This window comes from Hordeum vulgare, chromosome 6H (genome assembly GCF_904849725.1).
Source record: "Hordeum vulgare subsp. vulgare chromosome 6H, MorexV3_pseudomolecules_assembly, whole genome shotgun sequence".
In the NCBI taxonomy this organism is placed as follows: Eukaryota; Viridiplantae; Streptophyta; class Magnoliopsida; order Poales; family Poaceae; genus Hordeum; species Hordeum vulgare.
In genome coordinates this window covers 512,156,876-512,180,999 of record NC_058523.1, presented here as the reverse complement: position 1 = coordinate 512,180,999, position 24,124 = coordinate 512,156,876, and the positions used below count along the sequence as shown (strand labels likewise).

Genomic DNA, 24,124 nt, shown 5'->3' with positions numbered 1-24,124 from the left:
TCTTCTAAAATGATGGCCTTCGGAGGATCGTAAATAAAAACAACTCAGAAATGCACCGGATAGCAAGAAATCAATCACTCATGATTGGAACAATTAAGATGATGGCACCAAGCTGAAATGATGAATCTACAAGAGAATAGACCAAGATTTGAGAGAAACACTCCTTCGGTCTTCAAAGCTGAAAATGACGAGAAGAACACCACCAAGAATAACTAAGACACTCCGGAATAATGAGGAATGAAAGGTTGAGCCAAAGACGAGAATAAATTCAAATTGAACTTGGAGAAAGAATATGACCAATGAAATTCATACTTACGCCATAGTTGAAAAGAATTAAAGATCTCCGGAAAGATTAGAAGAGATATATAAGATCCTGGGAAAAACCTGTGGGTTATGGGCCCACTCAAAGAAACCACCGTTGAAAAGATTGCTAGAATGATTGATATTGCACCGGTATGAAGAGAACTAGATGAGGTTACCACCTCGAAATAATGAAAGATCTGAAACAAGAAACTCTGAGATATCTTCAATGCACCGGATTAAAAGAGAGGAATGAATAACCAAGATAGGCTGAAAGAATCTCCAACATGAAAGAGAATTACAAGGATAATTAGGATATGATGAACACGGATAGCTGAATTAAATTCACCAGAAAAGATGACAAGAATGAATAAAGATGAACACGAAGCTCTTGAGAATCTTCACAATGAATCACCGGATAAGAGAGAAAAGAACAGACAGCGGAAGCACATTGAAAAGAAAACTCCTGGATAAAAAATTGAATCACTGAGGAAAAGGGCGGGAGGGTGGGGAAAAACAAAGACAACTTGGGCTAGATGAGATGAACTCCGGAATACAAATGAGAGAATGATCTTGCAAAAATAGGAGAGGATGGAATTCACTTGAAGAGAAACACACCGGTTGGAAAAGAATCAACATGACGACTCCAGTTGACAAGAATGATAAGATAATTGATTGAGCAAAAGGATTAGCATTCACATAAAAAATATGAGAACACCTCTTGGAAAGGTCTGAAATCACCACTTGACATCGAAGCAACACGAATTACCATAGTTCAACAAAACAAAGGGTGAGGATTTGTTGGAAGATTGTCCTATAAGCAATTACTTGAATTCCCACCTAAGAATTCCCGAAATATCTGGTCATGCAATCTGGTACACGGATACAAGGAGTAATAACACACAACTCCTATACTAACCCGTCACCTGTATCACATCCGTCAACACACAACCAGAATCTTGGACCTTCATATACAACAGACCCTCGTGATCACAACGATACAAAGTATGGCAGTACTCCCGAACAATCTGCACCAGTACTGGGGACATCGGGGTTATCTCGCCACTACTAGTATTGAAGCAATTACGAACATCCTTCGTTCTGAGATACTAAGAAATCTGAATGATAACGATGTGCTCAAGAATCCCTTGGAGCTCAACTCCCCTAAGACTTAGAGTAGATAGGAGGCACCAAGACAGAACTCCGTCACATCGGCATCATATAGATCTCAAAAATATCCGCGTGATCCTAAAAATTTTTTGAGTGAGAAGAGGAGTAGAATTAAATTATTACGTCAAGATTCCTCACCAGAGCATAGAAGAGGAGAAAAAAGAATCCTACTCTCCGATATATAACTAGACTCAAAGCAGTTTTTCACTAGACTCGACTCGACCAAGTTCGATCAATCAAGGGGGCTCCTAGGTGGGTACTGCTCTGATACCAACTTGTCACGACCAAGATGTGACCCTATCCTCAATTTGGCTCGAGGGCCTCGTCAGGGATAGAAGCGCATCTCGTCGTGTCGCAAGAATGGATATCGTTATAAATACATGTACTGAAAAGAAGAGATATATAAAGAGTTGGCTTACACTTGCCACAAGCTACATCAGAGTCACATCAGTACATTACATAATCATCAAGAGTAAGAGCAGGGTCCGACTACGGACGAAAACAAACGACAAAAGAAGAACGATGTCCATCCTTGCTATCCCAGGCTGCCGGTCTGGAACCCATCCTAGATCGATGAAGAAGAAGAAGAAGCAACTCCAAATGAACAATCAACGCGCTCGCGTCAAGTGACCTTTACATGTACCTGCAACTGGTGTTGTAGTAATCTGTGAGCCACATGGGACTCAGCAATCTCATTTCCAAAGGTATCAAGACTAGCAAAGCTTAATGGGTAAGGTATGGTTAAGTGGTGAGGTTCCAGCAGCGGCTAAGCATTTATTTGGTGGCTAACTTACGAGTACAAGAAATAAGAGGGGGAAGATCTACGCATAGCGGACGGGAACTATGGATGATCAAATGAATGATCCTGAACACCTACCTACGTCAGACATAACCCCACCGTGTCCTCGATCGGAGAAGGAACTCACGAAAGAGACAGTCATGGTTACGCACACGGTTGACATATTTTAATTAATTAACTTCAAGTTATCTAGAACCAGCGTTAAACAAAGTTTCCACGTTGCCACATAACCGCGGGCATGACTTTCTGAAAAGATTTAACCCTGCAGGGGTGCTCCAACTAGTCCATCACAAATTACCACAAGCCGCATAGAAATCCTCAATCACGAAGCTCGCGATCTCGTCGGATTCCCTAGTGGAAAACCTCAACTCTGAGATTACCCAAAGCATCACCGGAATCCCGATGCACAAGATATACCGTCAAAGGTACAACTAACCCAGCAAGGCCGCCCGACGTGTCGATGATCCCGATAGGAGTCGCGTACCTCGTTCTCAGGACACGAGGGATGGGTCACACTAGGAGAACCAAACCTCGGGTTGCCCCGCGGTGGCCCCGTAGTCTGCCAATTTGGACCAACACCCATGAGGAGCACTAGCCCGGGGGTTGATTAAATTATCCTCGGGGCCCGGGAAGTCCCTATGTAATTTTATTAGGTGTTTAGGCAAATGTAGTACCAAAGTTGGGCCTTGCCAGACCAGCCTTAATCTAAAACGAATTATCAAGGGGGTCCCCATAACAACCCCGATCGTGTTAGGAGCGCTCATTTATGGAACATAACACCGGTAGCCGAAACTAAGGGGGCAAAGGTGGAACAAAACACCAGGCTAGAAAGGCCGAGCCTTCCACCTTTTACCAAGTATATAGGTGCATTAAATTAAATAGCATTTAATATGGTTATATAACAAGGAACCCACGTTTTCACATGGAAGCAACTGCACCTGCAACTAGCAACGCTAACACAGGGTTAAGCAAGCGGTAACATAGCCAATCAGTGGTTTGCTAGGTCGAACAGGTTGAAGGTTATCATGACATTATTGAGAGGCTGATATTTACCAGGTGGTAGGCAACGAGACATAATCGACAGCATCGAATAACTAGCATGGCAATGATAGTAATGGTATCTGGGGAAATGATCATCTTGCCTGAGATCCCGCTTGGAAGAAGAAAGACTCCGTGAAGCAGACGAACCGATGTAGTCGAACGAGTCCTCACTTTCCGACACGCTTGCGGAACTCTACCGAGACGGAGCAAACCGGAAAAGAATCAACACACTATATTCACCACACGATGCACAACACATATGATGCATGAGCAGTTGAATACATGCAAGTCACGGCATGACAATTCACACATTCAAACACTACACCTTAAGTGAAGTTCAATATGCAACGAGTTGCATATTGACGAAACTCCACGTTAATTATTTAGTTCTATCCCGGTTAGATACACGGCAATATTAATGTTGTCAAACATGCAAGAGGTGAAGCGGAAATTAAACTACCTATCTAGACATTTTAAATGAGGTCGAAAATGACATATAGCACCTCCGAGACGACCTCATATGTTAATTTACAATTCTGTCCAGATCTGAACTAACACATTTAATTAGTTGTTAAACATCAAAACAAATAGGTTCACGTGATTCTACGCGTCATTTCAAGCGATCTACACTTAAAGAACATCTCCAACGGAGCTACGGTTTAAAAGATACAAGCACCGCAAGATATGATGGCATGAATGCAAAAATGTGTGCAATGGCGGCTACGAGCACTTCAAACATACAACAAGCAAAGAAAATGAAACTACACGAGATTCTAAGCAAGTTTCATGTAGGACACGATCAAATCGGAGCTACGGTTCAACATCTACAAGCAAAACAAGAAAATACTACAACCTGCCAAAATCAGCCACATAGCACTTTTTACGCCCCACAACTACGAGCTACATAACTCCGATAAACTCAAGCAAGGCATGGCACGAAAGAGGGCAATAAGCACTACTACAAACAACTAACAACAACTAGCATGGCATCATGGATCACTAGGGAAAGAAGTCACAAAAAGGCATCTCACTCACTATTTCAGACTTAGTGAAAATTACACCTCCTCAAAGTGCAGTTTTCGATCTGAAGCTATATTGACAGCAGAAAAACTTATAGCTACAAGACTCCAAATGGCATGAAAATTTACAACATGCTAGAGAAACACAAGGGGTACAACTAACTCCATTGGACCAACCTCAAAAGAGCTACAGATCAAAAGACAAAAGCAAGACAAGACAACAACAAAATATAACAGATTCAAGACTTAGAAATATTTCAGCTACTCTAAAACAACACTATTTCTAGCAACTTGAGGGCAGTCAAACCACACCTAAACATGCATTTCTATTACAGCTAAAAATACCGGGGGCTAGACAAAACACCCAAGGACAACTCTCTAGTTGACAACTCCGTCAAACGAAGAACGAATTAAATCCTACAAAATAAACAAAAGGGCATGGCAAAATATCGCGCGAACTAACTTGCTCTAATGCTACAACTAATTGCACAGAAAAATCACATGGATTTTTCTACCCCGAAAACATATATAATTATGTGGGGTTGCACAACAAAATAAAGCCACACATTAATGCAGGAAAATAACCTATATACGGGAAAATAATCTAGCGGCAATCCCTACACGCAAAAATACGAGTGATCGCTCTAAAATACACGGAAAAATAGTTTCTAAAACATGGGCATTTCTATTACGGCATTCGAGCAATCCGGACACGCGCGAAAAAATAAACGGCGGGCAAAGCATATTAGGACAGCAAGTAAAACTATGCATTCGGCATGCTAAACGGTGTCAAATAAATGTGCAAGCTGCACCAACGTATTCTACGCGCAAAACTACGCGAAAACCATATATTACACGTCTCGATCCGACATACGGTTTAAAAACTACGGACGTTCTAAGATATGCCTATTTTCTGGAATTTAACTAATTCGAAAAATAAACTCTAAAATAAAAATACTACCGGGCCGAATACACAGAGCAGCTGGGCCTCCTCGCATGGGTGACTAACAGCTAAACTACACCTGAGGCGAGGCTTAGACGGGTCTCACCTCGCGGGCCTGGCCCAGGAGAAGAGGCGCTGGGGCGAGGCGGTGGAGAGGCCCGGAGCTGGGCCTTCGGTGTTGCTGGTGGGCCGAGGCGCGCCTGGGTCGAAGGTTGGTCCGGCTCGGTGGGGAGGGAATCGGCCCACGCGGGTGGCCTGCCTGGGGCGGCCTCGTCCCCGAGCTCGGCTAGGTCCCGAGCAGACAGGGGCGGCGGCGGCGGGAGTTGCCGGCGAGGGCGCCTGAAGGCGAGGCGGAGGGGTGAAGCTTCGGCGCGGGAGCGTCCAGGACGCGCCGCTGGCGGCGGGAGGCGCGAGAGACGCAGATCGAGGCGCGGCTGGCGGCGCTGCAACCCACGGCAGCGGGGACAGGAGAGCTCCGGCGAGGGTTGGCTCCGCGGCGGATCCGGCGAGGTCCTGCCGCGAGGGGCAGCGGCGACCTGGCGCGGGGTGGCGGCGATGGGGCGGCGGCGACCTTCGGCGAGGCGACGGGAACGGCGGGGCGCCACGGGAGGCACGAGGAGCTGCGGGAACGCGGGGAGGCGGCGCGCAGATGGGCTGCTCCGGGCCCAGATGGGCTAGGGCGGGCCTCGATCTGGGCTGGGAGGGCCGCGCGAGGAAGGAGACAGGGAAGAAGGCGGCGGGGAGTTGGTTGGCTGGGCGCGGATCCCAAGAAGGCTAGGGTTAGGCCATATTAGGAAGGGGAGTGTGTCTATTTATAGACACATGGCTAGGGTTGTCCGAATCCGGCCCCGTTTTCGCCCACGCGATCGGAATCGAACGAACTCGAGCGCGGGGTCGGCTAAGTGACCGTGTAGAGTAGGCTAGCCGGGGAAGAGAGGGAAACAGGCGGCGCGGCAACGCGATTTGAAACACCGATAACCGTCCGACGGTAGACCGAATATGGTGCCGCTACGGTCGACCGTTCGGGTACCAGACGGACTCCGATTGCGACAAAACTTGACAGGCAGCCTACCTATATTAAAATAACACCGCACGTCAAATCTCACCCCAAACGGAGAAAGTTTTACGCACACCTTTAAAACAGGGTTTCGAACGATGCCGTGGGCGTGTGCGAGTGCGGTCGGGTTCAGAACAGACAACGACGAGAACCGACAACTAACGACGGATGCAAGTTTTGAAAACTGGCGTCAACGGAGATGCCGATGCAATGCTGATGATGCGCATGATGCGATGATGATGCGACAAAAGAAAATAAACACACGACGAAAACGGAATAAAGGGGGAATCTTCTGGAACGTCGACATCGGGCTGTCACAAATATCCTACTCTTGCGTGTGTTGGATTGCAATGGAGAGCTCGTGGCTCAGAATACAAGAGGTGTGGGGAGAATGGTTCGATCACCGTACATGGAGGCGCCCCTGCCCCTTTTGTATTACCTTGGTCCTCTTCCCCCAAAATATGAGCGGGAAAGGGTGGCCACAGGGCGGCAAACCAAAAGGGGATAGGTGTCCGAGCCTATCCTGACTAAATGTGGTCTCTGCCTGATAAAGTGGTCACCGCTGACGTGCTGGTGGGCTCGATGATGACCTTCGCCCTTGCACACTGGTCCGTCCTAGTCCTCTTACACCAAAAGGGAAATGCTTTGGGACTCGCTTTGGGAAGTCACACGCCGCTTTCCCCTTATCACCGGAAGGGAAACTGGCCTCGGTCATCCCTGATCTCGTCCTTTTCTCTTCTTTTTTTCTTTTTTGTCCAACAATGTCATGGTTTTGTCCCTGATTTCTAGTAGGCAAAGAGGCATCTTTCTTAGAAAAGCATAGAGAACCAAAAACCTTTACCCCGAGTAATATTTTTTGTAGTGCTAGTATGCCCAGCTTTGTATTTGCTGACAAACAGAAAATTTGATCCGTCAGATTCTGTATAATGAGTGTTGGGAGATTTCATTGTTTTGACCCTTTTGGCATAGTTTAGCTGGATCTGACCCTATTTGTGATTCTTTTCCAGTTCTGATCCTTTTTTTACTGCCACCCGTTGTGGTGGTAAGTGATACGTCCCAAACGTATCTATAATTTTTGTTTGTTCCATGATCTTTTGGATGCCATTGTTATAGGTTTTGCTACACTTTCATACTTTTTTACACATACTTGGACACGCATGCCAGATGCTCGACATAGTGTCAGAGCATACTATAGGGCTTGGCCGGGGCTGAAACTTAACAGTATAACTCAAGTGGTTGGGAGAGGTCTAGTGGACATGTTGGTTTGGCCGTGCAAGCAACTCCTGAGTGCAAGGCAATAAGCATGCCAATTGTGTCCACGTACACCAGGTGTTTGTCAAAATGACAGGGCCACCTAGAAAGCATTTGTTGCCACCAAAATTTCCAGAACAAGGTCTCTTTAGATGCACAATAAGATGGCAAAGTTAGTTTGAGAAAAATAAAAAACTCCTAGTGCAAGTTTTGGAGAAAAGCTTTTTTGGACAGAAACTCTAGGGCATTATTGCGTGGGATAAAAACATTCCAATGGGGCTGATCTTCTGAACTTAAGGGCTTGGTAGGGTCTACTACAAGTAGTAGAAATCTCATGGGCATTGGGGAAAAATAAAATAAGGTTGCAATTCAAAACATCAAACTGGACCTGAATAGAAAAGATGATGGTTTGCTCAATTTTTCCAAAACACTTGGTTGGGTTTTTGCATAAAAATGATGGAGGGACATCCCATGACATCTATAAATTTTTGTGGAATTATTAAATGAATATATCAAAGGGTTGTAGTGCAAATGAGGTCCTTAAAAGAATAAACGCCAAATTTTAAAGAAGTGAAGCTTGACAAAAATATTTACAAAAAGTGTTTCCGCTGAATTTACCAAATGAAATAAAATGTTTTGATGGAAGCACCCAAGATCCACAATACTTTTCATAAACTTCTACTTGGAGGGAAAATTTAAAAAGCAGAGATTTAGACAAATTATGAAGTCAACAGAAATCCAAAAATTTAAAAATTAAACAACCAAGTCCAAATTTTAATAATTAAAAACATGGTTAAAGTTTTGGGGTGTTAGAGCCAAAAAGAAGATGTTGCTTTCCTATAGCACTGAAGATGTCTTCATTGCAAGCAAACTTGCCCACGGAAAAAGTTCGACAAAACCTACCCATATGGAATCTAGTTTTGAAGAACTTGTCGCTATAAACCCAACCCAACGGTTTTGATTGGTAGATTTTGTCGAACTTTTCTTAGAAGCTGTAAAATTTCAAAGTAGGTATATGAGCTTTTTAAAATGATTTAAAAGAAATGTGTATTTCCAGAAAAGTTCAAAGTCCTCAAAGAAAATGTTCAAAATTTGCATAAATTGATGGCATTTTCAAAAGACCCCTTCAATTTTTTGAAACAATTATGTTTTAGAAAATGGTTGGCATTGCAAGAAAAAACATGTTTTAGAAAATATTCAGGGAATATAAAAAATACTTCACATTTTTAAAAACGTTTGAATTTTTTTAAAAAATTACAATTTCACAATTACAAAAATATCTATTTTTCATTAAAAAATGTGTGTATTTTTTTGGAAGTTTGAAATAACGTTCACATTTTCGAAAAAAATCAAAAAAAAGTAATTCTTTGCATTTTCAAATACATTTCCTTTCTGAAATCAAAATAAAAAAGATCAGAAAACTAATAAATTTGAAAAAACAAAAAATAATAACGCATACACGAAAACAAAACAAAATGAGAAGCCTCATAGGGAAACACACGCTACATGGTCTACACGGCAATGCTCGACTATTTTCATGCAGTATTATTTTAAGATTATATATTTATTCGTTTTAATTCGTATTTAGTCTGTAATGAAAAAACAGAGCTAGTACTAGCAATCCCTATTTGGTCCTGCAGACGTCCGTTGGAGGCAAAATTGACAAAAATGACCCCTCGGACGAAAGAACTCACGGATTGACACCTCGGGGGAAATAATTCACCGGCCTGACCCTTTTGTGTGGCGCTCGACACCTAGGCGCCACACTATACTGTGTGACGCCTAGAGGTTCGGCGCCACACCCCCGACCACGTGGCAGTGAGGGGCCCACCCCCAGGCAGTGTGACGCCTAAGCCTCAGGCGTCACACATTGTAATGTGTGGCGCCTGACCCTTAGGCGCCACACATTGACTTATACAGCCATGGGCCAGCCCCCCCTCCCCACCCCCTCCCTCATTCCCCTCCCCCAGCCCCTCTCTCAGCCACTGCCCCCTCCCTCAAATCCTTCTCTAAATCACCAAATCTGAAGGTTTGGACCGGGCATTTGTTGTCCAATCACTCCCCTAAGGTAATCCCCACCTCTCCCCTCATTCTCATCCAAAGGAAAATCTTTTGTGTTCTTTTTTTTGCAAATTTGAGGAAACCCTAGTTTTTCATGAAATGTGGGATGTATATGATATTGTTGGTTTTGTTTGTATGTTAGGATAAGGGGTATGATGGGGTTAGGATTAGGGTTGTTTGGATGTGTGCATTATGATTGTTTTAGGGTTAGGCTATGGTTAGGCTAGGGTTAGGGATGTTTGGTTGTGTTAGGGTTATGATGGGGTTAGGGTTATTTGGAAGTTAGGCTATGGTTATTGTAATTGTATGATTGCTCATAAAAAAGGTTCTATGTTTTGTTGTTTAGGTATGGGAAGAACATGTGTTTATGTTCATCACGTGGACAAGGATGCCTTTTTAAAAGGCAATATTGATCCGGACCCGGATGAGCTTGACATGGTGTTCGATTTGTGTCCTAGCTATGGTGAATTGTTGGAACAAGTCTGAAAGGATTTGAATTGGATGGACCGTAGTGATGTAGTTGAGTTTGCTGGTAGGCATAATGTGGGATTCGGAGTGCACATTCGTTGGAAGACCATGCGTGTCAACTCCGAGCAACGTTGGCTTGCATATAAGGATACGGTGGCCGAATCACTAGACAAGGCTCTAGAGTTATTTGCCATGAAAACAAATGTTCCTAACTTGTTGGATTTGAACCGGGTTGCCTCTTCGATTGTTGAAGCTATTCCTGCAGCCATCAACGAAGAGGCCAACATTGAACCTCTTTCTTGTGTCTATGAGGCTAACGAAGAGGTCAACATTGAACATGAACCATTGGTAGAGCTAATTATGAGCACTATGATGATGGTAATGTTCTTCATGACAACAATCTTGGTGATTTGGACAAATATAATTTGCAAGAGACAATGGACCATTCCATTCCGTATTCACGTGGCTATGCCTCTGAGTCTGACGATGAGGGTCCCGATGAAGAAGTTGATGAGGAAGGGTTCACGGCAAAGGAGGCTGAGCTTTCACGAAGGTATTAAAGCGTGATCACCGGACACCATTGTTCGAGGATCTTAGCCTTGCGGATGAAGCCACGGTTGACGGAGGCGAAGGCATATTGTTTGGAGTTAGGCCACCTTCTCATCGGGACACACATGGGAAGAATATTATTTTGCCAGGGTCAAAGTTCGAAACATTCTTTGAACTGAAGATGTGGTTGGATGAATATTCTGTTACGCATTATAGGCCACACACAGTTGTTCATTCAAACATGAAGCTGCGTTACACGGTTGCATGTGAGGATAGAGGTTGTCCTTGGATTGTCCGTGCAAGACCATGGAAAGGAGGGCCAGGATGGAACATTGTCAGTTGTATGGCTCACATGTGTCAAGGCAAGAGGGTTGATGGTGCCCTATCGTCGCAAAGCCATAGACAACTAACCTCCGAGTTCATCGCTTATAGGCTTTCCAACTCCGAGGGTTGTATATTTGAACTCCTCCTCCATTAATATGCAGTTCTTGGCATGACAGAGTGTGTGGCGCCTAAGCCTTAGGCGCCACACATGTGTGGTGTGGCGCCTAAGGCTTAGGCGCCACACATGGACTTATACAGCCACGGCCCAGCGCCCTCCCCACCCCCCTCCCCCAGTCTATTTCAAATGTGTGGCGCCTAAGCGTTAGGCGCCTAAGGCTTAGGCGCCACACATGTGAAAACCTGCTGGAACTGAATTTAGACATCAACACAACATTTTTGACAGCAATAAAGATCTTTTGACAGCAATAAAGCAATTTGAACAGCAATAAAGCAATTTTGACAGCAATCATATATGTGAAAGCCAAGGAATCATGAAGTGCAACAATCATATATGTGAAAGCCAAGGAATCATCAAGTGCAACAATCATAGGCAACAACTAAATGGTTCACAACAACTGCAACAACAACTAAATGGTTCACAACTCGAAATAGTTCACAACTAAAGTAAATAGTTCGGCTCGACAAGTGCAACACCAACTCCAAATCACTTGGGGCCTCGTCCCCTCTTGGATACTAGCTTCTTCCTTCTCGCAACCACAAATTGCTCCGGGTCATCCGACTCATCATCATCGTCATCCTCAACCTCATCGTCCATGCTTCTCATCCTTGACAAACGAGAGCCCCCGGCCACCGGATTCTTTCCTTTCGCATAATCATCCGGTGAGTAGCGCTTAAATTCCTTCCTGGGCTTCAACATGTAAGCGGAGCGTTGGAAAGCCTTCAACGTCATGTCGTCCGCAGCCTAATACATATGAAGGTTGAAAGTTCAAATTTGAAGGTTCAAGGCTGAAGGTTGAAAGTGCAAATTGTATGGCTATGTCATACCTGAGGAGTGTCAACATCATCCTCCTGAGTATTTCTTTGGGTATTAGCCGCCGAGGTAATGTCACCATCATCCATACGAGCGCCCGAAGAAGCTGAATCATCAAGAGTATTTCTTTCGGATGAACCGGATCTCGAAGGTGAAACATATTCAGGGTCACGGCAACCTAAAATGTTGGATAGGCGCCGTAACTTCTTGCCCTGTTCCTGTTAGATTCAAATATAAATGACATATATTAGGTAACCTATAATGTTGCATTCGTGGGCAAAATAATAATAATGACACAACACCTTTATGAATAGACGAAGTGCAGATTCTCCCTTTTTTCCTCCAGGTGTGTTATCTAGAATATCTTCGGACTCGTCAGCTTGTTTCTTGACCTATTTGCGCTATGATCACAAGACAATGACAACAAATAAGTGCAAGTGAATAGGTCCACTAGAATTCATAATTTACATAGGGGAGCACACTTACCACAAAGTTCAGGACAGGGGCGAAGGAAGTTTGGTACCCTTCGCGAATCAACTTGCTGTAGCCGACTTGGGCAAGTTCATCGTACTCAGTGGGTTCTTCCAATATGTCCTCCTCGTAAGCCGGCGGACAAATCTCGACACGAGTACTCTCCTGAAACCATCTTAGGTAGTTGCTGAACGCAAGAGCACAATGCTGACGGTACTGGTTTCGTTGTATGCTCGAAGTTGCCTACACACTTTGCTCGAACATAAGGACATAGCTCTTATGATGCTTCTGCCAATCCTTGATTTTTCGCTGCCTCCTCCTATCCAACCTGCTTTGAACAAAACACATCAGTAGCTCGCTCAACACTAAGAACAAAACTAATCACTAATTATTTTTTGTTACTTGTGAAGCTGTGTGTCCGTGTCCACCCACTCCGTCGGGTGTGGCTGAAAGTAACCAAATTGACGCAGCACACGATGCGGGAGATGCCACTCAACCGCCCAATTGCATATTAGGGGACAACGCATTAGCCAAAGATGTCTTTCCTGCACGCATAGTGGATTCAACTCGAACGTGTGTGCATCACCAAAGTTTGTCCCGACACCATATGGCTCCCATTCAACCTACAACACAAGATGAATACCACAATTCATTTCACTCACAACATAGAAGCTGGAAGTCAACTCTGAAACCATCTTACCTGCTCGGGGGTAAGCGAATCCATCTCGTTGGTGTATTGCTTATACAATAGGTTCACTTCGCTTGCCACCTCCGATACCAAGTCCCACTTGTAGGCCCATGTAGGTTGCCGTACAGGGTTGCCGTGGTCATTCCAGGTATTCCACTGTGAGCTTTTAGGGCGTCCAACAGGTAGGCGTTCCCAGCTCCATACTGAAAGTAGGATCATACAACCACCAACTCCACCGTCCTTTGTTGTCCTGCGACAAGCATCGTCCAACTACAAGTAACAACAAACATGCATCAGTTTAGCAAAAAAAGATAACAGAGAGTACTTAATACTAACAATTTATTACCTGCCGATACAAGTAAGCCAGTGCGGCCGAGCCCCAGCTGAACTTGTTGTCCAAAACAGTCAACGCCTTCAGCCACATCCATGGAGCATTCTTGCCTGTGCCGTCCGCAAAGATAGTCCTAGAGATGACGTACCACATGTAGACGCGAGCATACCTCTGGATCACCTCGTCATCTGCGTCCTCAAGACAATGAGCAAAGTTGGCGGCAATCCAAGTGAAAGTGGCGCCGACAGGGACTCTATCTTTCTTCCCTCCATCTTCCACCTTCGGCTCCTGCGGCGACATACCAATAAGAGCCTCCATTTGATGCCGCCATCCCTCAGAATCAGTGCTCATACATAGTGGCTTCCCCTCGATGGGAAGAGCGGTGATCATGGAAACATCTTGAAGAGTAACCGTCATCTCTCCGGTCCGGAGGTGAAAACTATGTGTCTCCGGCCTCCAACGATCAATGAGTGTTGTGACTGCCGCAGCGTTTAGATTGGGAGTTGACCGACTCACAAGCTGCACGAATGGAAGGAGTCCCGTCATCTCGATGTACGGGGTGTACCGCTCATCGTAATGCATTACAGAGGATGCCCCATGAGACCGGATCTTCAAGGGCGTAAGCTCCTGCAAACATATAGGAGAAGAAGATATCAAGTGCTTATTACATTTTCAAAAAATTACTAATCTACTAATCATTTTCTACTTACCATCTTCTTCTCCGACATGAAATAGGCCCGGTGTTCAACGTCATAAACATCATTCAGAAGCCACACCATCCTACAAATCACAAAAAATTACTCATATACTCATATTCAAACAAGACTCATATACTCATATGAACTACTACTAATACTAACTACTACTACTAACTACAAACCAAAACCTAATGCAATTCCTAGACCTACTACTACTAACTACTAACTAGTCATATACTCAACCAAATCCTAACTCATATACTAACTAGTCAAATCCTAACTCATATCCTAACTAGTGAAAACCTAATACAATTCCTATACCTACCACTACTACTAACTACTACTAATACTAAGTACTACTACTAACTACTACTACTACTCATATACTCAACCAAATCCTAACTAGTCAAATCCTAAGAACCTACTCAAATCAATCTACTAAAATCAATCTACTCAACCAAAACATAATAAAATTGGATAGAAAGATGGAAAAGGGAAGGGATGGGGAGGATATTACCTTGGGGGATCAATCCAAGGAAGAAATCCTCAGATCTGAAGGAGATGGGGGAGGGGATTAGGGAGGGGATGAGAGCCAGCCGCCGCCGCAGTGGCAGTTTCTGTTTGAATGAGGGAGGGGGTGGGGAGGGGGGGCTGGCCCATGGCTGTATAAGTCAATGTGTGGCGCCTAAGGGTCACGCGCCACACATTACAATGTGTGACGCCTGAGGCTTAGGCGTCACACTGCCTGGGGGTGGGCCCCTCACTGCCACGTGGTCGGGGGTGTGGCGCCGAACCTCTAGGCGTCACACAGTACAGTGTGGCGCCTAGGTGTCGGGCGCCACACAAAAGGGTCAGGCCGGTGAATTATTTCCCCCGAGGGGTCAATCCGTGAGTTCTTTCGCCCCAGGGGTCATTTTTGTCAATTTTGCCTCCCTTGGAGTGCATTTTGCAAACGGGGTCCGCAGGACCTAACCACCAGTCCGTCAACCGCTGCAGCAAAGATACTAGTTTTTCCTTATTTATTTAGCTCTTCTTCTTTTCCTTTTTCTTCTTTTCTCATCCTATATTTGTATTCTTTAGTGCGCGGTTTTTGTAAATTCGTGAATTTTTTTATAAATTGGTGAACTTTTATTTTAAATTCGATGAACTTTTTTCAAATTTGATGTTTTTTTAAATTCCATGAACTTTTTTGAGATCTGAATAAAAGGTGTATAACCTTCTTCAAAATCCATGAACTTTTCAAAAAAATGTGAACCGTTTTTCCTATCACAGTGAAAATTTTCGAATTCGTGAACCATTTTTGAAAATTTATGAACCTTCCTCACTTTTTTGTATTAAACTTCTATTTTCTATGTTTTTGAACTTTTTCCCCTGATTTTTTTTATAAAGAAAGCCAGCCTTGAAAATGGGCCAGTCTCCACCACGGCCGCCTCCTCCCTCTTTCCTTCCACCACCGCCGCCGCCAAACCAGAGGAGCGCTCATACATGGATTTATCTCAGCTAGATGACGGGGCAACTGTCGCTACGCCGGAGCCTCGCCGTCCCCCCGGTGGCTGCCGGATCCGATGGCAACGGATCTCAAGGGATGATGACACGAGCGCGACGTTGGCGGCTTTCCCTCCTCGCTGGATCTTCTGAGCGCGAGCGATTGGGCGCGTCAGATGAATCAGCGGCGATGACGCGCCAGGTCGACTACGGTCCGCAGGAATGGAGGGATTGGGCCAACCTGCTTCCTCTGGACCTCGTCCAGGAGATCTCCGGCCGGCTGCTGTCCCACGACGTGGCAGAGTACCTCCGCTTCCGCGGACTCACCGCCGACCCGCGCGCAGCCGGACTCCTGGACGGCCGCTTCCGTCCCCGCAACCATCATCCCTGACGCCGATCCCCACCGCCGCCTCCTCAACCTAGTCACTGCGGCCTCTCTCGGCGTCCACCTCCCGGCGCTCTCCACCCACTGCCACGTTTGCGCCGCCGACGGCCTCCTCGTCCTCTTCCACAAGCCCACCTTGACCATTCGCCTCCTCGACCCACTTGTTAAGGTATTCCTTTTGTACATATATCTTTGTATAGGAATATGATCACCTACCGGATATGTATTGATTTGATTAGAGATCCTCTTGATCTTTCTTGATGATCACGTATTGTAATCTATATATATATGTGATTCCAGCCGCCCTATTTGAGGTGTGCAATATACAGAAATATATTTGTTTACTTGGTATCAGCTAAAAACTTCCCGATCCAGCCTCTTCCACCTTTGGACGTTTCCCGTCCCTGATCCAATCTCGCCGTCGTCATGACCGGCTCTACGAGCACCACCTCGTCCCTCACTACGCCTCCCCTGCCCACCACCGTCGTCACTGCTGCCATGCCTGCCACCTCCTCGGCTGTTCAGGTCGCTAGCGTGCGCACCCATGTGCCCGTCACGCTCGACCTCCACACCTCCAACTTCACCAAGTGGCGGATGCTCGTCCGTGTTCTCCTCGGCAAGTACGACTTGCTCCCTCACGTCAACACCGTCACCGCCGAGGCGGACCGCACGCCCGACTGGACTCGCGAGGACTACGTCGTCCGGTCATGGCTCTATGGGTCCATCTCCGATGAGATCCTCGACATCATCATGGCCGAGGACCAGACGGCTCAGGAGGCGTGGACCCTCATCACCAACCTCTTCCTCGACAATCAGATGACCCGTGCCGTCTACCTCGAGGCGGAGTTCCGCGGCCTCGTCCAAGGTGACCTCTCCGTCACCGCCTACTGCCATCGCCTCAAGGCTCTCTCGGATGCCCTCGGCGACGTGGGCACTCCCATCTCCGACCAGACGCTCGTTCTCAACTGCCTCCGCGGCCTCAATGCGCGCTTCTCCGACATCACTACCATCGTCACCATGCAGAGCCCCCTGCCGTCCTTCGCCCAGACGCGCTCTCTCCTCACTTTGCGTGAGACCCAGCTCGCGAACTCCACGGTAGTCGGGCACCAGACCGCGCTCTACAGCGGCAGTTCATCCCATGGAGCGGGTGGCTACCATGGTGCTGGTGCTTCCTATGGCGCTGGTGGCTCAAACACGTCCGGCCAGAACCGCGGTGATGGCAACCGGAGCGGCGTCAACTTCGGTGGCAATCGCAACGGCGGCGGCAACTGGCGCAAGAAGAAAAACAGCGGTGGAAGCAACACCAGCAGCAACTCTGGCAATCAACGCTCCAACCAAGCTAGCTCTCCTGTCGGCCCGTGGGTGTGCTTTAACCCATATACGGGTCAACAGCTCCAGGCGTCTCCAACGGCAAGGCAGAATGCAGGGGCCGGCCTCCTCGGCTCACGACCCCCAGCGCTCCCACCGGCGCAAGCTTTCACCTCGCTGGCTCCTCTTCACGGACAGGCGTTCGGCACCAACCCGCCGCCGATCCCCGGCTATGGCGGCACTCCGTCTTGGGACTGCACCGCGCTAATGGCCGCCCTCAACAACGCCGCCACCCCCTCGACTGTTGGTGAGTGGGTCATGGATTCCGGAGCCACCGCACACATGGCATCCGACCCCGGTATGCTCCAGCACCTAGCTCCTTCCAATTCTTCTTCTATTGTTACCGTGGGCAATGGCTCCACCTTGCCCATCTCACACATTGGTCACACGTCCATCCCCACTTCCGCTCGCACACTCTTGCTTAACAATGTCCTACTTGTTCCTCACATTGTCAAAAATTTACTCTCTGTTCGTCGTTTTACTATTGACAATCTTTGCTCTATCGAATTTGACCCTTGGGGATTTTCTGTGAAGGATCTTCGCACCAGGGCCGTGATCCTCCGTTGCAATAGCCAGGGAGAACTCTACATCTTCCCTTCGGCCGTCGTCAATCACCACGCCCATGGACTACTTGCCACCACCTCCACCGAGCTTTGGCATCGCCGCTTAGGACATCCAGGACGTGACGCCATGTCCCAACTTCATAAACAGTCTTTTATTTCTTGTAATAAGGCAGCTTCGTGTGTTTGTCATGCTTGTCAACTTGGCAAGCACGTGCGCTTGCCCTTCGCTAGGTCATCTTCAATAAGCGTCGAACCTTTCACATTAATCCATTGTGATCTTTGGACCTCTCCAGTTTTGAGTAATTCTGGCTTTAGATATTACCTTATCATTGTTGATGATTTCTCACATTTCATGTGGACTTTCCCTCTCCGTCAAAAGTCTGACACCGCTGCCATTCTAATCAATTTTGTCGCGTATGTTCGGACACAATTTTCTCGTCCCCTCGTCGCCATGCAGGCTGACAATGGTACTGAGTTTATCAACTCCACAGTTACCACCTTCTTCTCCACTAACGGTATTCGCCTTCGTCTCTCGTGTCCCTACACTTCTGCCCAAAATGGCAAGGCCAAACGCGCCATTCGTACAATCAATGACGTAGTACGGAGCCTTTTATTTCAGGCATCAATGCCGCCATCCTATTGGGCAGAGGCCCTTGCCGCAGCTACCCACCTCGTTAATATACGACCTTCCCAAGCCATAGACTTCGCCATACCCTATATTCGCCTATATGACTCTGCGCCGGATTACGCCGCTCTTCGTGTCTTTGGTTGTCTATGCTATCCCAATCAATCTGCCACCGCTAAGAACAAACTCTCTCCTCGATCTGTCGCGTGTGTGTTTCTTGGCTATCCTAGTCAACACAAAGGCTATCGTTGTCTCGACCTTGCCACTCGACGTGTTATCATTTCTCGTCACGTCAGTTTTGACGAACATGTGTTTCCATTCAGCCGTATCCCTGATCACCCAAAAACTACACTAGCCGATCTAGATTTCCTACTCCATCTAGCGGCCACACATCAGACCCAACCCGTTATGCATGTATACCCATCACCCGCCATGCATGGTGGGGCTCCACCCACCTCTCACCGTACACTGCCTGCAGCCCCGTCTCCAGCCATGCACCATGGCTCTCCGCCTCCCACGGCGTCACCAGCTCCCAGCAGCCCACCTATGCGTTCGCCCAACTCTGCACCTATCCAGCCGGCCTCCACTTCTCTCACCGCCGACCCCGCCTCTCCTCTTTCCCCCGTGTCTCCCGTCTTGTCGTCGCCTGTTATCATTCACCGGCCGCCGTCACCGAGTAACACACATAATATGCTCACACGTGCCAAACGTGGGCTCTTCCAACCCACTGATCGTCTAAACCTCACGGCAACACACTCCACTCCATCTCCCATTCCCAAAACATACCGGGGTGCTCTCCATGACCCTCACTGGCGTCGTGCCATGCTCGAGGAATTTGATGCTCTTGTTGCTAACGGAACATGGTCACTTGTTCCTCGACCTCCTCGTGCTCATGTTGTTTCAGGGAAATGGATCTTCAAGCATAAGTTTCACGCTGACGGCAGCCTTGCTCGTTACAAGGCTCGGTGGGTGGTCCGTGGCTACTCTCAACAGCCAGGCATCGACTTTGATGAGACATTCAGCCCCGTGGTGAAGCCGGTCACGATACGCATCGTCCTCAGCCTTGCCGTTTCACAGGCGTGGCCGGTCCACCAGCTTGACGTCAAGAACGCCTTTCTTAATGGCAATCTTGACGAGGAGGTTTACTGCCATCAACCTCCTGGCTTCATCGATGCTCGCTGCCCCGACTATGTGTGCCGTCTTCACAAATCGCTCTACGGTCTCAAGCAAGCTCCACGTGCTTGGTACCAGCGGTTTGCTCTCTTTGCACACCGGATGGGATTCGTCGCCTCCAAGTCGGATGTATCTCTGTTCATCTACAAGAGTGGTCATGACCTCGCCTACATTCTCCTATATGTGGATGACATTGTCCTCACCGCCTCCACGGACCAGCTCCTACGGCGTCTTACTCAGCAGCTCCACTCCGAGTTTGCCATGACGGATCTTGGCACCTTATCATTCTTCCTCGGCATTGCTGTCACTCGCACATCATCTGGTATGGTGCTCTCCCAGCGACAGTATGCGTTGGATCTCCTCCAGCGTGCCGGCATGGTTGATTGTAATCCGTCGGCTACTCCCATCGATGCCAAATGCAAGTTGTCGGCGCAAGATGGGTCTCTGCTCGCTGATCCCACCGAGTACCGCAGCTATGCCGGAGCTCTACAGTACTTGACACTCACGCGACCCGACATCGCGCACGCTGTTCAGCAGGCTTGTCTCTATATGCATGCACCTCGAGAGCCGCATATGCATCTGGTCAGGCGTATCCTTCGATATATCAAGGGCACCCTTGACCTCAGCTTGCACATCGCCCCCTCTTCATCGACCTGTCTCACGGCTTACTCTGACGCTGACTGGGCTGGTTGTCCCGACACTCGGCGCTCGACCTCTGGATATTGTGTTTATCTCGGTGATACTTTGGTCTCTTGGTCGTCAAAACGCCAGACCACGGTATCTCGTTCCAGTGCCGAGGCAGAGTACCGTGCTGTTGCTCATGTCGTGGCTGAGTGTTGTTGGATCCGACAGCTTCTCGGTGAGCTTCATCATCCCCTATCGACTGCCACTATTGTCTTCTGTGATAATGTCAGCACCGTCTACATGGCATCCAACCCAGTCCAGCATCGTCGTACCAAACACATAGAGATCGACATTCACTTTGTTCGTGAGAAGGTGTCCCTTGGCGAGGTGCGGGTTCTGCATGTGCCATCTTCCCATCAGTACGCCGACATTATGACAAAAGGGCTCTCGTCGCAGCTCTTCTCTGAGTTTCGGTCCAGTTTGTGCCTCTTGCCATACGACGCACAAACTGAGGGGGGATGTTAACGTATTCCTTTTGTACATATATCTTTGTATAGGAATATGATCACCTACCGGATATGTATTGATTTGATTAGAGATCCTCTTGATCTTTCTTGATGATCACGTATTGTAATCTATATATATGTGATTCCAGCCGCCCTATGTGAGGTGTGCAATATACAGAAATATATTTGTTTACTCCACTCACCAACGCCCTCGCCGAGTTTCCGGTCATCTCCAGCATCGTTGTCGCCGTCCCCGCCTATCGTACTAGTCACCTCCGCCGGTGTTGAAGAATCCCATCGGCTTTATTCCGCACATGATCAATGGCGCAGGTTTTGACGACTCCACCTCCCCGCCCACGCTCATGCTTTGCGTGAGAGCCGGTGTAACCACCATTATCTTCGCCCCTCGTCCGTGGCACCGATGGAGGGATGCTGATGGTGCGGCACTGGAGAGGCATGGAGCGCTTCGGCGGCGTTGAGGCATACAATCAAAATGAGCTATTCACAGTGGGTGGCATTACCTGCCGCATTGAGGTGTTGAAGGTGGACATCGCCGGCAGGAGGCTGGTCACCGTGAGGAGCCTTGGCCGGTATGCGGTGTTTCTTGGACTGACGCACTGCTTGCACATCTCGACGGAGACATTCCCCAACATTTCTGCCAACACAATATACCTGGGCAGCTATCATCAGCAAAATTTTGGGTTCAGCATGTACCATATCAACAAGAAGAAGTACAATAGGAGGACTGAACCCAAGCACAAGTTCGTCTTCGTTGTAACCCTGGGTTTAACTCCTGCTGCCAGACCCTACAACCTTGACGAGTATCTTGTACTCTATGTCGACCGGAGACGCAACAGTAGTAGGTCATGTCTCAATCACATCAGCTCTTATTGTCGTGAGTACTGTCGCTAGTGCATATGTACGTATCTGTGTGGCTGCCTGTTTAATTTGGCATGTGATGGGTCAACCTTGGCTGCAGCCAAATAAAAACTTTTGCTCTCTACTTGGTGTAACTTTTGCAACCTAAATGAGCTGGGCTTTGTGTTGAGATTTCAATTGAGAATGAACTTGTGATGTCCTTAAATATACTGCAATGGGTATATACACAAAAGAACACCTGAGGGCAGTTTGTTAGATTAATGATTTTTTTTCTTTTGTCATAAACTTGCATGTATGGGCTATAGTTTTTTTTAATCTATATTTTGTGTTGTTATTCTTTTAAGATGGACCGGCATATATCACTGTAATCAGGCTAGATGCACCATTGCAATGGACAGGTTCTCTCGTTCGCAAAGTAAAAATACAAATGGACAAGTTCTCTGTGCTTCCTTGTGTTTCCTAATGTAGGTATGTGTCAGTTCATTTATTTATCCTCCTTGAAACTGGCATCAGGTATTCTTTACCTGCTCACGCACGTGTGCTTGGTAGTATTTGGATATGGTAGCTTTATTAGTTGTTGATACAGTAATGGTAGCTGGTACACAATGCCGCTCTTCCAAAAATGCAGGAAAGATGTGACTGAGCGTACGGATATGCCGAAGCGGACTTAGAATAGCAAAGTAGAGGACATGGATAATCCTTTGTACATATGTATAGTGATTTACTCTGAGAATAGCGAAGTAGAGTACATGGATAATCCTTTAAACACATGTCTATAGTGATTTACTTTTTCTTCAGTATACATGTGCACACCGATATGTTTCTGTTTTCTTGTTACAAAACGTTTAAAGGGTACTGGTGCAGTCTCTACTGGAGAAATGCAAACGGGGTTCTCAACAGGAGTCTGGTTTCCTGTCTGTGTTTGCAAACTATTGGCGGGACTGAAGTCAAGTTAACAAACTCAGCTGCAGCCAGCGACTATCTTTTTCAGAGAAAATATCTTGTGATTATCTTGGAAGACACTGTGTATGTAACTCTTAAGGGTGTCTGGTGCCTGCTGGGCAGCGATGGTATTAAGCGTGGACATAGGTGGAAGGCCATTTCATCGCTTCTCATGTTTGTCACATGGGAGATGTGGAACGAACGAAACGTCAGAGTTTTTCCGAAATAAATCGACTATGCCTACTTTACCGATTGACAACATCAAATGGAGGCAAGGAATTGGGCCCTTGTAGGGGCGAAACATTTGTGCTCTTTGATGCCGCAAGAGTAGGTTTTCGTCTCTTCCAGTTGTTGAGGCATAATGGACCTTGTTAAACTTTGTTGGCTTTTCCTTTACTTATTAATAAGATGAGGCAAAGTTTTCTGCCTCCATTTCAAGAAAAGAAAAAGGTTTACATCGGAGCATGGCTGCGTCACATCAGCCAGCGGGCATCCAGCGTTACATCATTGACCACTGTAAATAATAAAATGTATCTTCCAATTTTTCGGTCAAAGTTGTAATTACTTAACCAATGTAATTTGAATGTGCGATACTAGTGGAAATTGCTTTTGAAGGCCGAGCTCCATGAAGGCCTTCAAATACAAAATTCAAAAATCCTGAAAATTTATATTTTAACCTTTGAGAAAGTCTGAAAAAATACAGAAATAGATGAAGACATAGTGCACAGGTGTGCAAAATTTCAAGACAAAATATGTTGAAATGAGAGCCATGCAAAAAAGAAAAATCTAAGGCTTTTTAACATATGATACTATTCATCCTCCCAGACTATGAACAAGTCGCATTTTAACATATTTTATCCTGATATTTTACACACATACGCCTCACATCCTTATTTACCTGTACATTTTTTTAACTGGATTTTTTGAATTTTGAATTTTTCAAAAAACGGCTTCCATGAAGGTGGAGAGCCAAAACGCCATTCTCATATACCAAAAACTAACTAACTCATGGTGTTTTTCTGACCCAAATCGGTTCATAATGCTTAATAAACTTCACACAAGCAAAACAAATATAGGAACACATATATAGCTGTGGTGTGTGTAGACCAATTTAGAAACAAAAGACTAAGAAATCGATTACTGACCGAGGCCGCCTTATCGGATGTCCAATAATGAGCAGAAAATAAGTTAGACCAGTCATGGCGTGCTTGTTCCTAGAACAACACCACTAATTTTTGCCTACATAAGAGTGTTGGCAACCTCTTTTATCAAATAGTTTCACTTCTTTTCCCATGTCGGTCGAGAGTATGTCGATGGTTAGGGGCTCTGTCACGTGGCCAAGCTCCCCTCCTCCCATGGATTGAACTATTTAATTATGTATAGTACATAAAACAAAATAAAATCTATTTTTTT

At 46.5% G+C, this 24,124-nt stretch overlaps 1 protein-coding gene across 1 annotated transcript; it reads left to right on the top strand.

Moving 5' to 3' along the window:
• The first annotated feature begins 15,612 nt into the window (after positions 1-15,612).
• LOC123404395 lies at positions 15,613-23,154 on the top strand. The gene is made up of 2 exons (XM_045098315.1): positions 15,613-16,200; positions 21,221-23,154. The coding sequence occupies exon 2, from the start codon at positions 21,320-21,322 to the stop codon at positions 21,800-21,802; it is 483 nt and encodes a 160-aa protein (XP_044954250.1). The 5' UTR covers positions 15,613-16,200; positions 21,221-21,319; the 3' UTR covers positions 21,803-23,154.
• Positions 23,155-24,124: the final 970 nt, after the last annotated feature.

Coding starts and splice junctions, on each gene's coding strand:
- LOC123404395 (XM_045098315.1), top strand. CDS start 21,320: ATGCTGATGGTGCGGCACTGGAGAGGCATGGAGCGCTTCGGCGGCGTT.